The sequence below is a fragment of the Ovis aries genome, chromosome 18 (assembly GCF_016772045.2).
Source record: "Ovis aries strain OAR_USU_Benz2616 breed Rambouillet chromosome 18, ARS-UI_Ramb_v3.0, whole genome shotgun sequence".
In the NCBI taxonomy this organism is placed as follows: Eukaryota; Metazoa; Chordata; class Mammalia; order Artiodactyla; family Bovidae; genus Ovis; species Ovis aries.
Genome location: NC_056071.1, coordinates 22,318,784 through 22,335,442, shown reverse-complemented (window position 1 = coordinate 22,335,442; position 16,659 = coordinate 22,318,784). Strand labels below are relative to the sequence as shown.

At 49.6% G+C, this 16,659-nt stretch overlaps 1 protein-coding gene across 3 annotated transcripts in view; it reads left to right on the top strand.

Annotated features, from left to right (window-relative positions):
- The first annotated feature begins 12,067 nt into the window (after nt 1-12,067).
- Nucleotides 12,068-16,659, top strand: part of AP3B2 (adaptor related protein complex 3 subunit beta 2) — a 36,953-nt gene continuing 32,361 nt past the window's right edge. For 2 of the 3 annotated variants that reach the window (XM_015101909.3, XM_060401664.1), the window contains exon 1: nt 12,068-12,409. In XM_015101909.3, the coding sequence (XP_014957395.2) occupies nt 12,297-12,409 (113 nt within the window). In that variant the 5' untranslated portion in view covers nt 12,068-12,296. Of the gene's footprint in view, nt 15,963-16,659 lie in introns of all 3 variants that reach the window. The other variant, XM_060401665.1, reaches the window with a different exon arrangement.

Sequence of the window (16,659 nt, the reverse complement as noted above, 5' to 3'; positions counted from 1 at the left end):
AGTGCCATAATCCAGACTGAGGGATAGATAGGTGCTCTGTGCTTTTCCGAGGCTGTGGGAGGGGTCAGTTGGTGAAACACCACCGTCTTAACCAGATGCTATGAGAGAAGCCCCACCTGGCCACTTGGGGGGGATTAGGAATGATTATGAAAGACAACAACATTGGTGGTGATCTTCCTGCTTTGAAGATCTCTAAATGTATTCTCATGTGATGACCTTGAGTAAAGTTGAGAGAAGGAGCTTTATGTGTACTAAAACAGAAGTGAAACCTCATAAAGATGTATGTTCTGTTCTCTCAGTAGCCTATCAGCCAAGCAAACCAGTTCCTCTTGTTACTCGTGGGGTGAACTGTCAGAACATCGGGGATCTGGTCTTGATTGTGCCTTTTGAACCTTGAAAAAGACCCCTTAAAATCGTTCTCTCTAAAATGCGTACCTGTCCTTGCATTGAGAGCACCGAATCCACTAATGGTATAGCATTTTGAAAGAGTATAAAGTGCACATGAGTAAAGAACTAGGGTGGAAGAAACCTCAACTTTCAACTTGTTTCATTTAGGAAGGGAGATTTAATTAGGACAGCCCAGTTAAGAGGATTCTTAGGTATCTTTACCTCAATCTGTCTTTTAGGTCCCCATCTTTTTATTCTGCCTGCCACTGCCTCAGTTCACAGTCATCTCTTAATTATTCTTGTGTTCTCACCCAGCCACCCCAAAAACCTACTTCATTATCCTTCAAACTGGCCACTAGTTATTCTCTAAAACTTATCTCCACTCAGATTCTCTCCACGATATTTAAGGTCTCTTGCAATGTACTTTTCAGGGTTGTTTTAAACACTAACTTTGTAATGTCTGACACATAGAATTCAGTATATCTGGTGTAGTGAAATAATAACAACAAAAACAGCAGCTGTAGGCTTAAAAATTCATTTAAATTCATTTCCTAGACTGAGGACCATCAGTTTTAGTATCTAAAAGAGAATACCTGCAGAAAAATCATTCTTATAAATCCAGAGAAATCATGCTCTTGAAGGCAGCCTAGTGGATGGGGCAGAAGTCGAGACACATGTTTGTTTCCCTCCCCTTTCTCCATAAAGTGCGGATACAGTCCCAGACTGCAACCTCCAAGAGAGGTGGGACCACATGTTTTATTTGTTTTGCTTTCTACTTTTTCTTGCCTACTGTGTTAGTGAGTGGGTTCCCTGATGTCTCAGCAGATAAAGAATCCCCCTGCAATGCATGAGACACAGGTAGCATCCCTGGGTTGGGAGGATCCCCTGGAGGAGGGCATGGCAACCCACTCCAGTATTCTTGCCTGGAGAATCCCATGGACAGAGGAGCCTGGCAGGCTATGGTCCGTGGGGTTGCAGAAGAGTCAGACACGACTGAGCACACACACTGTACTAGTGAAGGAAAACCAGACCATGTCACCTCAAAATATGCCACTTTGGTATATTGATGATGTTGAATTAAAGGCAAGAGGAAATAGCAGGTATAAGAACACCCTGACCCTCCTTTTCTTTCTGAAAGCTGGAGCTAAAACTCCCATATGAAAAGTACTTTCCCAGTACCAGGAGGAAGGAAGACATTCTCACCACCAGAGGTGGGGAATCTAGGGCAGAAAAATCTATACAGGCAAACTGTTAAACCAACCCTTATCTTCTTAGTTACTTCTTGAATAGGAAGAATTCACTTTTTCCCTGTGTGAGTCTCCTTTACTCTCACACTAGTACCACAGTCACAAAACTTCTGACATCAGATTGTGTGGAGTTTTGCCCACACCAAGCAATTTTGTGAAACCAGCTGCATGTCCTACAATTTGACTCAGTTCTGACACTGTCTAACTGGAGATAGCATCAGATCCTGCAGGTTAAGGGCTCAGCCCCACAAGATTGTCCCCCATGGCAGCTGTCAATCTCAAGTACTAGGTCCCCAGGTTTCCTACAATTTCTGTCTGACTTGCCTATAAATTGGAGCTTCCCATATCCTCCGCTGAATCCACCTTGGATTCAATTAATTTTTATAATGGTTCATAAAACTCAGGAAAACAGTTTACTTACTATTGTGAAAAATTAATAAACAGAAACCTTAGCTAAGTAGAGTTGGGAAACCAGAAGGGGGAGCTCTCCCGTCCTGTAAAGCTTGTTCAGTTGCTAAGTCGTGTCCGACTGTGACCCCATGGGCTGCAGCACACCCAACAGGTCCTGTAATGGTATCTAAGCCTAATAGAAAGAAAGCGGGCTCTTCTTTCCTGGAAAGCACTCAGCCAATGAAAAACCCTGGACTCTGCTTGCTCTAGCCCTCTGAACTTCCTTTTCTTGTCGATAAAAGCATTCTCCTTCCCTTGCTTGGTGGGGATGTGCGTGCGGCTCTACCAGGGTTGCAGACCTTGGATTGCAGTTCTCTGCTGATCCCAAATAAACTCATCTTTGCCTGAGAAATACCTGGCAGTCTGTTTCAAGTCATCACCATGTATCACTTTGTTAAGAGAGGATATGATGAAGGATCCAGGTGAACATCCAGATGAAAGAGATGCAGGGCAAGGTATTTGGGAAAGGGCTGGGAGCTTCCACGCCCTCTCTGGGCACCACTCTCTCAGTACCTCCATGTGTTCACCAGCCTATAAGCTCTGTGAACTTGATACTTCTGGAATTTTTAGGGAGGCTGCATCATGGGTCAGTAAGTATGATGTATCATTAACTCCATTGCTAGTCCCCCTCCCCTCCCTGAAGAACAGGACACGGTGAGGCTGAAATTTTCAAGCTTTTCCTTTAGGGCCCTCCCCCATCTATCCAGCATGGGATGGCTAAACCTCATGGAAAAAGCCACAGAACTTCTTGGCTCAAGACATCAATGGATAAATTTCAGAATGGAGCAGCTGGAAATTGAGGGTGGAGTATTCCAGAAAGAAAGTATCTACAGAGAGGGGAATCCCCTAAACCTGCATATAAAATCCCTACAAATCCGTGGATAACTCTACTGCAACCCACTGGGTGAGACTCCAAGGAACGCAGTGGAAAGCAACAGCTGAAGGGGAGTATTTCAGCTGCTGTCAACTGCAAGGGAGATGGAATATGTAGTTTGATTTCAACAAACTTAAAGCGGCTTGGTGAATCCCTTTGGACCACCCACTGAAACTCCACAGGGGCTATTCCTTACTAGACTATGGACTGGGACTAAGGAATATACCCTAGTAAAAATGGTGAAACTTAAACTCACCATAATAGAGGGTTGAACCAGAACTCCACAAGTTTGAAATCAAGTCCAAGCTATTAATTTGACAGCTTGCTAATATAAAAATCAATATTCTTCAGGGGAAGATAAAAGAATACAGAATCTGTACAATGTATCATATGTATCATCTCCAGTGTCCAATATACACATTTTTAAAATCCTAGACATGCAAAAAAAAAAAGGAAAATGTAACTCAACATCATTAGAAAAACTAGACACTGTATGCCCACACCACCCAAATGTGGGTGGCGGAAAAACCTTTAAGCATTTATTTTGCTAAGTCGCTTCAGTCGTGTCCGACTCTGTGCAGCCCCAGAGACGGCAGCCCACCAGGCTCCCCCACCCCTGGGATTCTCCAGGCAAGAACACTGGAGTGGGTTGCCATTTCCCTCTCCAATGCATGAAAGTGAAAAGTGAAAGTGAAGTCGCTCAGTCGTGTCCGACTCCTAGCGACCCCATGGACTGCAGCCTAAGGCTCCTCCGCCCATGGAATTTACCAGGCAAGAGTACTGGAGTGGGGTGCCATTGCCTTATTTTAAATATCTACAAAAAACTTTAAGCAAAAGATAGTAATAATGAATAGACAGATAATCTTAGAGAAAGGAAAATTATATTTAAAATAAAATTCTAAAACTGAAATTAAGAAAACAATTAAATGAGTGAGCTTATTAACAGCAAGTCAAGGTTCTCAGAAGAAAGAGTCAGTGAAATTAAAGAAATACAAAGAGACATCTCAGTCAAAAGATTGAAAAAAAAAAAGACATACCAAACAGCATTAAGGTGATGATATTAATTGGAGTTAAAAATGAGAGGAGAGAGAAAACAAGGCAGAAAAATGTCAAGAAATAATGGCAAAAAATCCCTGAATTTGGTAAAGACAAAAACATATGTATTAAAAAATCTCAAGGCACCACAATGATTTATATATGAAGACAACCATTCCTAGGTACAGTCACAGTCACACTCCTAAAAATGAGTATGAAATCTGAATAGCAAAGATAAACAGTACATGACATGCTGGAGTTATCTTTAATAACTTAATAATAGTTGTCTTTGACTTCTCACTGGAAACTATTAAGGTCAGATGACAGTGGGGGCAAATCTTCAAACTGCGGAAAGCAAAGATTAAATACAGAATTCTACATCCAACAGTATGAATGAAGATGAAATACAGTTACTCTCAGATAAACGAATTCATCTAAGAGAATTCATCACCAGCAGATGTACACCACAAGAAATGCGAAAGGAAATTCTTCAGGCTGAAGGGAAATGATATCAGGGAAAATCTTAGACTTTCAAGAATGAATGAAGAGGATCAGAAATGGTAAATATGAAAGACTTTTCTTCCTGCTTTCTTTAAAATACAGGACAGTTTAAAGCAAAAGTTATGACATTAGCTTGTGGAGTTTATAATGTGTGTGGATATGATGCATATAACAAATAGAGGATTGTAGTAAAGGGACATGTTTGGTTACATGTATGTGAAGTCATACAATATTATCACTAAGTAGACTGGGAATTTAAATAGTTACACTGTAATACTGGAGCAACTACTGAAATATTAATATATACCGAGAGGTACAGCTGTCAATACATAAAATTAAACTCTTAAAAAAAAAAGTTGAATATGCCCAAAGAAGTCGGGAAAGGGAGAAGAAAGGAAGAAATATCAGAAGGGAAAAAAATAAATTCTATATCAAAATCCAACCGTATCAATTATTACATTAAATATCTATGGAACAAATGGTTCGATTTTAAAGGTAGAGATTGCCAAAAAAATAAAAAAGCAAGACTTAACTATGTTCTGTCTAGGAGAGATGCACTTTGAAAAAGATACAGATAGATCAAAAGTGAATGATAAAAGATACAACCACAAATAGTGAGCATAATATCAGAAAAAGTGAAAGTGGTTCAGTGGTGTCTGATTCTCTGCTGTATAGTCCATGGAATTCTCCAGGCCAGAACCTTTCCCTTCTCCGAGGGATCTCCCCAACCTAGGTATCAAATGCAGGTCTCCCGCATTGCAGGCAGATTCTTTACCAGCTGAGCCACCAGGGAAGTCCGAGAATACTGGAGTGAGTAGCCTATCCCTTCTCCAGTGGATCTTCCCCACCCAGGAATCGAACCGGGGTCTCCTGCGTTGTAGGCGGATTCTTTACCAACTGAGCTACTAGGGAAGCCCCATCAGATAAAATAGACCTCAAAGCAAAATTTATCAGCAGAGAAAGGAGCGCCATGCATAACTGATTGTGTGTGTTAGTTTTTCAGTCCTGTCTGACTCTGCGACCCCATAGACTGTAGCCTGCCAGGCTCCTCTGTCCATGGGATTCTCCAGGTAAGAATACTGGAGTAGGTTGCCATTTCCACCTTCAGGGGATCTTCCTGACTCAGGGATCGAACCTGAGTCTCCCACATTGCAGGCAGACTCTAGAGCTTGAGCCACGAGAGAAGCCCATGCATAACCATGAAGGGTCAATTCATCAGAAAGACATAACAATAATCAAATATCTAATAATAGCATTTAACATTCACTAGGCAAAATTTGACAGAATTGAAGGGAGAAATGGACAGTCTCACAATCATAGGTGAAAGTTTTATTCAGTTCAGTTCAGTCGCTCAGTCGTGTCCGACTCTTCGTGACCCCATGAACCACAGCACGCCAGGCCTCCCTGTCCATCACAAACTCCCAGAGTTCACCCGAACTAATGTGCATCGAGTCAGTGATGCCATCCAGCCATCTCATCCTCTGTTTTATTATCCCTCTATTAATTAATTGAAAATCTACACAAGAAGTCATTAAAGACACAGACTATCTGAGCAACACTGTCAATCACCTTGACCTAACTAATATTTACAGAATACCATACCCTAAATGTACAATGAACATTTTCAAGTGCACGTAGTCTATTCACCAAGAGACCATACGTTAGTCAATAAAACCAAGTATCAACAAATTAAAAGGAAATGAAATCTGTATGGAGTTGGTTCTCAGGGCACTTGGGTACTGACCCTGGAGGCCAGTAAGGGAAGAAGGGTAGGTCCAGAGAGCAGGTACAAATGGCAGTGTCAGCAGAAGTGGGTGCGGGGTCGGGGCTGAACAGGAGGAGGGGAGAGAGGTGGGTGCGGGCCCCGGTTACCCGCTCCAGGCTCCAGCCTTTCAGGTGCTGGCTGCTGCCTGTTCCCAGAGCTGCCAGGAGTGAGGAGGGCTGCCATCAGATTGGCGTAGACGGTGATGCTCAGAACGGGGCCCCAGGGCTTCCTGTTCGGCTCCTTTATCTGCCTCAGGGGCGGACAGCTAGCCTTCCCTGCCCTGGCCGCAGAAGGAGAGCACCTAGCAAGGAACAGAGGTGACTGCTGCAAGGTGAGCTGCTCGAGCTGGGGGCTAGGATTCCGGTGGGATCACTGGGCCGAGAGGGAGGAAGGTCCTGCTCTGTCCCAGTGGGGACCCTCTGGCTAGAGATGACTGGCTGAGAGCAGTGACCCCAGAAACTTGCTTCCCACAGAGGGACCTTTGTCCAGGGCTAGACCAAAGGGGGACAGGAGGGTCTAGAAATTCAGGCTGGACCACAGCCACACTGCCAAGGTCTACCACAAGCCCTGTGCCCGGTGGTAGCACCCCACTGAGTTGAGGTCCTTCAGGGATCTCTGAGGGAAGGGCAGGGCCCGGGGCCCCAAGGAGACTACCTGTCAGCCCCACACCCAGTTGCAGGGTGACTCTCAAAACTGGTCCTCTGAAGTTCTCCGTCAGGGTGAGGGGAGGAAGAGCCCAGGTCCCCAGCGAGAAGCCCCAGTGTGGTGGGCAGCTCTCTGGCCAGGTGCCCAGAGAGCAGGACAGTCTGTCCCCGGCTCTTGCTCTTTACTCCTTTTCTTACAAAGAGAATGGCAGCTTGGCTCAATGAAAGCTGAGGGGGAGGTCAGGAAGAACAGAGAGGTCAGTAATTCCTGGTGGAGGGGTCTGGGGAAGGGGGTGCTTGTGTGCCAGCAGCGTGAGAGAGGCAGTCCTGTACAGTGGTTAAGGTCTTGGGCAATGGAACCAGACCCACCCGGGCTTGAATCCTCATTCCTCCACTTACTTGTTTGGAACCTTGGCAACCTCTCCAAGCCTGTTTCCCTTTCTGTTAAATTAGAAAGATAACAACAGTACCCATTTCATGACATTACTGTTAGGGCTAAATGATGTTTTAACACAGAAACTTTATCACAAAGTTTTTGGCAATAATCGTTATCATTACAGATGAAGCCCCATGTAGGGACCTAGATCCCCTACCTGAAGGGGCAGCTCCTCATCTGGACCCTGACTCAAGTCCAGGGGCCCAGCTGGTGGTGGCCAAAGTGCCTCCTCACCCAGGTTACCACTGGGGAACTTTCCAGAGGAGGAGTCAGGGGTAGGGCCCTGCTCTCCAGAGCCTTTCCAACTGGGCGACTTCCTGAGCACTCTCGGGCAGGGGTCACAGGGAGGCAGCCCGACTCTGAGGGCCCATTGTTTTTCTCCACTGAGCTGAGAAAGATGCTTTCTCCCCACCCCTCCTCCCCTGATGCCCAACTCTGCATGCTCAGACGAAGGCTGAAGATAAACAAACCCTGCCCGACTCGCCTTGTCTTGCTCACAAAGAGCTCTCAGTGCCTCACAATGGTCCTGTGATGCCCAGTCTTCCAGGCTTGTTATCCCCAGTTCACAGATGAGGAAGTGGAGGCCCAGAGGGAGGAAGTGGCTTATCTGATGTCCCATACAGAGAAGTGGCACTGCCCAGACTCAGTCTCGCAGTCCTGTATCCAGTGCTGCAACAGACTCACAGGCACAGCAAATGCACAGCCATGCATCAACACACACACAGACAGCCCCTCGTGCAAAGGGCGCATGGGGAGTGGGGAGAGGTGGGAGGAGCGGTGATTTGGACCCTCACTCCTCAGGAGCCAGGGGGTGACAGCTGTGTTTTGTTTTTTTTTTTTTTCCCCTTTCCCTAGATGAGCTTCACATCCCAGGTGACTGGAACAGAAGTCCTCAGCTTGTCTGTCTTACCTTTTCTCCAGGTCAGATTCCTGCTGCCCTAGCAGGGGCCAGGACAGTCCACTCTCGCCCACAGCTATGATCTCTGCTTGGCCTGATGGGTATGAGGGGAGTGGGAAGCAAGAGAGGCTCCTGGTGGATTGCAGGAGAGTGTAACCAAAGAGTTGTTCACATGACTGGGTCCTCCCTGTGGTCTCCTGAGATCAAGAGAGCTGGGAGAGAGGACCCCAAGGTCACCAGTCGTCCCAAGTTTTCCTGGGTTCCTGGGTTTTCAGTTTTAGAACCTGGAAAGTCCCACACAAACTGCAATGAATTGGTCACAGCTCCCAGTTCAGGAAAATGAGATTCGCTCTGTAATACATAGAGGAGACGGAGACTATGGAGTGGGGCCAGGGGCGAAGGGGAAGGTCAGGGATGAGAGAGGCTGGCCCTTCTTTCACCTCCTTTTCCAGGCTCTCTCTGAGACCAAAGCCTAGGCTCAATTTCAGCAGGCTATCCTCCCAAGTCCCCAAAGCCCTTTGTTCCCAGTAAAGATAGGAGAAACCTGCTCTAAATGTACTGTTCCCTTCCATATAGATAAACAGAAGGTACCAGGTGACTGATGTTTAGGTCGAAGGGCACAAGAAGCAGTCCTACATTAAGCTGTGTGCGCTCCAGAAACAAAACGTGTGAACCTGTTTTTTTAAAATTGGAATATAATTGCTTTACAATGTGTTAGTTTCTGCTGTACAATGAAGTGAATCAGCTACAAATATACACATATCCCCTCCCTCTTGAGCTTCACTGCCCCCCACCCCCTCCCCATCCCACCCTTCTGAGTCATCACAGAGCACTGAGCTGGTCTTCCTGTGTTTTACAGCAGGCTCCCACTAGCTTTCTGTTTTACACCTGATAGTGTATCCAGGACGTGGAAACCACCTAAATGTCCAACGATGAATGTGCACCTGTGTTTTGTCTTTTTTTTTTTCTTTTAATTCTGAAAATGCAGATACTGTGCCCATCTTGTGGGACTATATTAAGCATCAAATGAGCAGCTGCTTAGTAGATGTTGATGGCTGAGGCTGTGGAGGGGTCTTTCTCTCCCAGACTTGGGAGGAGATGCCTGTCTTGGGTCCAGATCTCACCAGATCGCTCATCTGTTTCTTTAGGACTTCAGCTCATCTCAGGTAGGCATGCTCCCTGTATTGCTTCCAGGGGATGGAAATATAGGAGATGAGTGGGAAAGGGGATCCTGATGAGGGGGTGGGAGTTGGCTGGGGGAATGGCAAGGCTGGAATTTGAGATGAGACGAAACAGTTCAGGAGGTCTCAATGGCTGGAAACTGAAGGATGGCTCAGGGCAGAACTTACCCATGATGCCCAGGCCTCTGAAGATCCTCAGCACAGGGAGGCAGGGGTGGCGTAGGGAAGACAGTCACCCGGGGCTTAGCCCCAAACCAGGTCTCCCTGAGCCCCGGGTGGCCCATCTGACACAATGAACAGCAGAAGGAACTGACTTCTCTTTCATCCCGGCCTGCAGTCGTCCTGTGGTCTGGTTCATTTTTCCTCCCAGGCTGTGACAGGGGCAGTCAGCACCATTAAGTTCTTCTTCTCTGAGGCTTTCCTGGGCCAGCATTTCGAGGCTGTGGAGTTGGAGGACAATGAACCTGAGCTGGGAGACCTCTTCCTATTCAGGCTGATGTCCCCCACTGGACACTGGTCGGGGCCCACGTTGGTGTGTACTGTGGCCATGGAGAGATCATCCACTTTGAGGGTGAGAGGACAGGCCCTGCTCTTGGAACAGAGGCTGCCCATCAAGCCTGCTCCACCAGTGGGTGGACCTCATAGGGATGAAGACTGCCACCCCCAGCTCATGGTGCAGGTCTCCGAAGGAAGTCGCTTGGGCACCCAGGGCATGGGGCTCAGGGCCATGGGATCCTGGGAGATGGGGGTGTGGGTGGGAGCTTGGGGCTGGAGTCACAGGACCAAACTCAGCTCTGATCGCACTTGACCTGTGATCCTTGCAGGCAAGAACCCTCATGGCCATGGGCCTCACCTGTTTCTCGGCTCCTGCGAAGGCATTGTATCCAAACAAGGGCAGCCCCCAATGCTGCACTCCCGCTTGCTTTGGCGGGTGCTGCATAGACGCGGCGGCATTGACCACATAGCGCTGGAGCGCCAAGTGTGCGAAGCCATGGACACTGACCCGCCTCCCTATCACCCCATGCGCAGCAACTGTGTGCACTTTGCTCAGCAACTGCTGGGTCCAGGGCCCAACCTGGACCCTGTACAAGTAGTCCAAAGTCCCATGACTTCAGTGAGGACGGCCCAGCTACCCACATGGGACCCCACATCACCACTAGAACCAATTAACAACTGTAGCTAAACTATGAGCTTCTGGACAGTTTAGGCCCTCTCTCTCCACGCAGGCCATGTTACTCAAATTGGAGATCCACTTTACTTTGGCATAACCAAAGCCCCCAGAAGCAAACTAGACCTGGTAATTCATCAACGTTCTACTTCTCAGAAATTCTTTTGGGCCCACTCCAGAAAGATCCCCTCTCACAGATACCAGGCACATCTATTTACTTCAGTCTCCTTCAGCCAGGTGCTGTGGTGGTCTTGGTCAACCCCCATTCCCATTCTTCAGCCAGGTGCTGTGGTGGTCCTGATTAACCCTCATTCCCATTCTCCAATGGAACCTACCTAAGCAGTCAAGCCCTACCTTTCCGGGGCCCCTCCATTTCCACCGAGACCCTCCAATTCTGGTTCTGGAGACACAGTAGCCTATAGATCAAGACTCAGTCCTATGGCCCCTTCCACATTCTGAATCCAGGCCTCACCTCCTGAAAAGTGAAAGTGTTAATTTCTCAGTCTTGTCGGACTCTTTGTGACCCCATGGACTGTAGCCCACCAGGCTCCTCTGTCCATGGGAGTCTCCAGGCAAGAATACTGGAGTGGGTTGCCATTTCCTTCTCCAGGGGATCTTCCTGACCTAAGGATCGAAGCCAGGTTTCTGCATTGTAGGCAGATTCTTCACAATCTGAGCCACCAGGGAAGCCCAGGCAAAAGACCAACCCCCCACCCTCACCCCACTCACTCAACCTGATGCCCCAACTCAACTGGAACCCACCCCCTTCCCCCAGCCCAATCACTACTTTCTCTCTAGATCCAGGCTGCCTTCCCTGGGGGGGTACCTTGGACCTTGAGGGAGGAGCTGGAGGCCTCACAGGATCCAAAAGTCCTGGCAGTTACACCATACCCTAACCCAACCTCCTCCCTTCACCTTCTTTCCTGGGTTTCCGTGGATGTGGACTTGACCGTGGACTAGCTGTGACCTCAGGCACTCCTGGTGGGCAAGGGGCTTCAGAAATGATCATTAAACTATTTTCCGAAGCCAAATTCGAGGTTCACCATTCCCTCTATTCAGTCCCCATCTCTCTACATCTGCATCTTCGGCGCTCTTGGACCAACCTTCCTTAAATTCCATCATCTCTAGGAAGCTGTCGTGAACAACTTTCTTTTACCCTCCCCTCACCCAAGACCCAGCCTTTCTTTCCACAGGCTGGGTGAGAATCCGCATAGTATCTGGCATGAGTGAAGCTCCTAGAGACCGTCCGACCGAGACCGGGTGGTCAGGGATGAGTAATGGCGTTCTGCATCTGCAGACAGCTGTCCCAACATCAGTCCGGCAACTCCACCCCACCCCCGCACCCCATCTCCCCACCCCCAAACCTGGAGGTGCATGATCACTTTCAAGGGCTGGCACCTTCGGTACTGGAGGTTGGAGGGATTTCCGAGGCATTGGGGCGGGGCCAGGCTTTGCGGCACCGCCCCTCCTGCTCCCTCCGCGGACACGCCCTCCGCTTCGCGGGAGCAGGTGCCTTTAAGAACTACAACGCACTCGGCCCTGATTGATAAATCCGCGCGCTGCTGCCTCGGCCGCCGCAGATTGCGGCCTCTGCGGAGCCCGGGCAGCGCCGCCAACCTCGCCTGCCCGGCCTGCGCGCTCTTCCCCGGTCCCTGCCGCATCCCGGCAGCGCCGCGTCCTCCCCAGCGAAGCCCTCTGCCCTGCCGCCCAATGTCGGCTGCCCCGGCCTACAACGAAGACAAAGGCGGCTCTGCCGGCCCCGGGGAGCCCGAGTATGGCCACGACCCGGCGAGCGGCGGCATTTTCTCCTCCGACTACAAGCGGTGAGGGAGCCGGGCGAGAGGGGGGCTGGGCCCGGCGCGGCCTGGGAACACGCGCTGCGGTACCATGGACAGCGCCCAGGCCCGTCCGCGGCGGTCCAGGTGGCGCTGACCGGAATCCTGCACGGCCCCCTCCGGCCATGGACACAGACCCTCCCGACCCCTGTCCCCGCTTCGCCCCCTGTCCCCGCTTCGCCCCCCGCCCCGCGAGGGGCCGGCCTGGGAACTGTGAGGGTGGGGGTGGAGGCTGGTGGGGGATGGGCCGGCCAGCTCTGTTTCTGAAAGACCAATCCTCCCTCCTCAAGTGTTTCTCCTGTTGGTGGACTTGGATTACAGGGTCTCTGCCTTTTTTCGCTTATGACCCCAAAAGAACGCGGGGGCGGGGTCAGATCTGCGAGCTTGAGCCTGGAGGCCTGTCCAGGAAGGCCCGTCCTAGAATAGACTCAGAGCCTCCCAGGCCTGGCTGCTCCTACAAATCCATTTCCCCTTATTCTGGTCCCCCTGTCCTCATCCCCATCTCTGGGGAGCATCTGGAGCTCCCACTCCTGCTCCCCACGTTGCCCCTATAATTCAACCCTTCCTTAACTTCCTCCCCTTCCCTTCCACCTTTGGCTCATTCCATCCTTCATTTGTTTATTCGTAAATTCTGAAACAAGCATTATTAAGGGCCTGCTGTGTCGAGTCTCGTTCTAGTCAGTGTGGATGCCACGGTGAACAGGAGACAGTCTCCTCCTCAAGCCCCTCTAGAGGGGGCACAGGGAAGAGCCTGTGAGTGACAGTGCAGTGTGGTGGGGCTCTCAGAGGGGCGAGAGGAGCTGGTCCCTGGGCCTGGAGAGAAGGGAGTGGGGGAGAGCCAAGGATGTTTCAGGCAGAACAAAGAGCTTTAGGCAAGGTGTGGAGATGAAGGAGAGCCAGATCACAGGTTTTGTATGTGCTGATACGATGTGGCCAGAATCTCTGTCCAAGCCACTGGAATGGCCAGAACTGAAGGTAGAGTGATGCCAAGGTGGAGGGAGGGGGGTGCAGGGCCACTGAAGGTTTCTAAGCAGGCAGTAGCACATTTGCATTTTAGAAGGGTCCCAGGCTGGATTGTGGAGAAGAGATCGGATGTGTGCTGGATTCAGAAGACAGGTGAAGGGGTGTTGAAGTTGGATGGGTGGGCATGATGGTGGACTAGGCTATGGGTGATGTCCAGGACTTGGGGGGCTCTTGAGATGGTAGAAGCCACAGACTTGATGATTACCTGGGGGGAAGGTAGTAGGAAGGGGCTGGGAGAAGATGAGGGTAATCTCAGGTTACCAATTCTTGTATTAGATAGAAGGTGATGCCAGACAGGGTAATTGGAAATAAAGATATTACAAGCAAATTTGTGGAAAATAATGTTGAGCCTGGCTTTTGAGATGCTGAGATTGTAAACTCTGAGGTAGAGTCTAGTAGGTAGTTGGATGTTAGGATTTGGATTCCAAGGGATTATTAGTACACACACACACACACACACACACACACACACACACACACACATGTGCGTGTCCATCCATCAAAGCCACCGAAGGAAGTAAAGATAGCCAGATAACCTAAGTAGCATCTATAAAATGAATTCAGACAAAGCACAGGTGAGAACCCTGAGGACATAGAATAGGAGTGACCAGAGAGCAGGGGAAAGTGTTTCAGAATGACTGAGAATAAGTAAGCCAAAGGCAGGAGGGATAAAATGTTGTTTCAAGAAGGAAACTGTCAGCAGTGTCAATACCCTCTGAGGTCAATTCAAACAAGGAAAGAAATCGTGCCCCCTGGTGTGACAAAGAGCAGGTCTACCCCTTCCTGCTCCACTCCCCACCTCCGGCCCTGAGAGACTAGTTCTGGCAAAGTCAAAAGAGGAGAGGCTGGGTTCATTTTCTCCAGCATTCTTTGATGAACAATTTTAAACATACAGAAAATTTGAGTGAATAATACAATGAATATATGTATACCCTCCACCTAGATTCAATTCAGTCGTTGTTGCCATTCTGTGGTATTTGCTTTATCTAACCATCGATCTATAAATATTTTTGGCTGACCCATTTAAGTTGTAGACATCATGGCCACTGACCCCAAAATTCTGATCAGCATCTGAAGCCAGATCAAAAGTGAATAGGAGAGTGAAGAGGAGGTAAATGAATAAAACGCAGTGAATGAGAATTTTGCTTTCGAGAAGTATGACTATAGGGACTTCCCTGGTGGTCCAATGATTAGGAATCCGCCTTGCAATGCAGGGGATGTGGGTTTGATCCCTGGTCTGGGAACTAAGATTCCACTTACTGCAAGGCAACTAAGCCCATGAATTACAACTAGAGAGCCTGTGCACTGCAACTAAGATCAGCCAAATGAATGAACAATATATATATATATATATTTTTTTTATAAAGGGGGAAGGGAAAGAGCTGCCAGAGGAGAACGTCAGTTCAAGAATGTCTGTTTATTGTTGTTGTTATTTTTATTTGTCTATTATTAGTCTGGGAGAGCCCAGAGCAAGTTTAACTGCCTTTGGGAAGGAGCCAGTAGTGTGGGAGAGGTTGGAAGGAATTGAAGGAGGCTTCCAGAGCTGGGTGGGAGAACTGGCCTGGCCTCAAGGAGGACCAGCTCTGCCCAGAGGGAAGAGGAGGGGAAAGAGTAGATGGCGACGTTTGAGAGCTGTGGGGATTTTGATCTAAAGCCTTTGTTTTCTGTGAGAGGCAAGTAGTGAAGCTGCTAGGGCAAGGATGGTGGGAATCTGAGGAGCATCCAAATACAGCAAATAAAGCCAACCACTCCTGGTGGGGTAGGGGTCTTGAGGACAAGAGGGCCAAGGATGTAAGTGAAGAGCAGTTGAAGGCGTGCACATGAGGGGCCTCAGCTAGGCATGGAGGAAGTAGAGATAAGAGAATGCTGATAGGAAGGAAAAAAATCAAGGACCTGGCCATGGAAAGACAGGTGAGGATCAAGACGGTGGGGGTCAGAGTGGGAAGGAGGCAAACACGACTGTTGAGGAGGAGGAGTTTTGAGGGGGCAGAGGTTCAGCTGTGGCCTGAGGAGGAAGTGAGAGATGCCTCACCTGTGTCTGGATCCGCTCCCCTGCCTGCTGGTCCTCTGCCTGCAGACCGGGACTTGGCTCTGTCCCCAGTCCCTGCCCTCCTCCACCACGTGAGTCCTTGTCTCTGAGCAGCAAAGAGGAAACCAGAGCCTCCATCCCGCCAGTGTCCAGTTTCCGAGTTTCGGGGCGGGCCTTCTGGTGACAGGGACAGGCACCCCCAGCTCCCTGGTCAGCTCAGTCTCATTTCGAAGCAGGATCTGGTGTCCTGATGCAGCGATTCCTGCAGCTCCCGGGGGCAGCAGTGAGGCCAGGGGGCAGAGAGGCCGATCAGGAGGCTGCCAGCCCTGTGCTGGCCCCCGAAGGCGGGGCCCCACCCTGGTACCAGGCCCTGCAGCCGGAGGAGCTTCGGTGGCTGCAAGCCCCAGAAGAAGACACGACCCCAGAAGAGTCCCTGGAAGGACCTTGCCCAGAGCCTGGCCAGGGCCAGAGCCAGAGCCAGCCTCTCCGGTACAGAGGAGCCCTCAGGGACTCTCCCCCGGACAGAGAGGAAGGCCAGGGATGGGAAGCTGCCTCTTCCAGCAGGAACCATTTAAGTCCCACCTCTTTAGCAGGAGGACTGGACTGGCATTTAGTGTCCAGGATGGGGGTGGGCATGGGGGATGTTATGGGGTGCTGAGAGTTTAAGTTGGGGAAAATGAGCTTAACTCCTAACTCCCTGGTAGCTCTGAAGGGAGGAGGACAGTAAAATATTTGAGGATGGAGTAAAACATCTGACCTTTTCCTCTCCCCAGGTCCTGGCTAGGTGAGGGTTCCTGATGAGCTTTGGAGACAGGATAAGATCAGGATAGTTTGACCACCCTCTCCCATCCAGTGGAGAAGGCAATGGCACCCCACTCCAGTACTCTTGCCTGGAAAATCCCATGGCTGGAGGAGCCTGGTAGGCTGCAGTCCATGGGGTTGCTAAGTCAGACACAACTGAGCGACTTCACTTTCACTTTTCACTTTCATGCCTTGGAGAAGGAAATGGCAGCCCACTCCAGTGTTCTTGCCTGGAGAATCCCAGGGACAGGGGAGCCTGGTGGGCTGCCGTCTATGGGATCGCACAGAGTCGGACACGACTAAAGTGACTTAGCAGCAGGAGCAGCAGCAGCTCCCATCTAGTGGGTTGGAACTTGGGTGGTGAGGGGAAGGAGGACGGTGTATA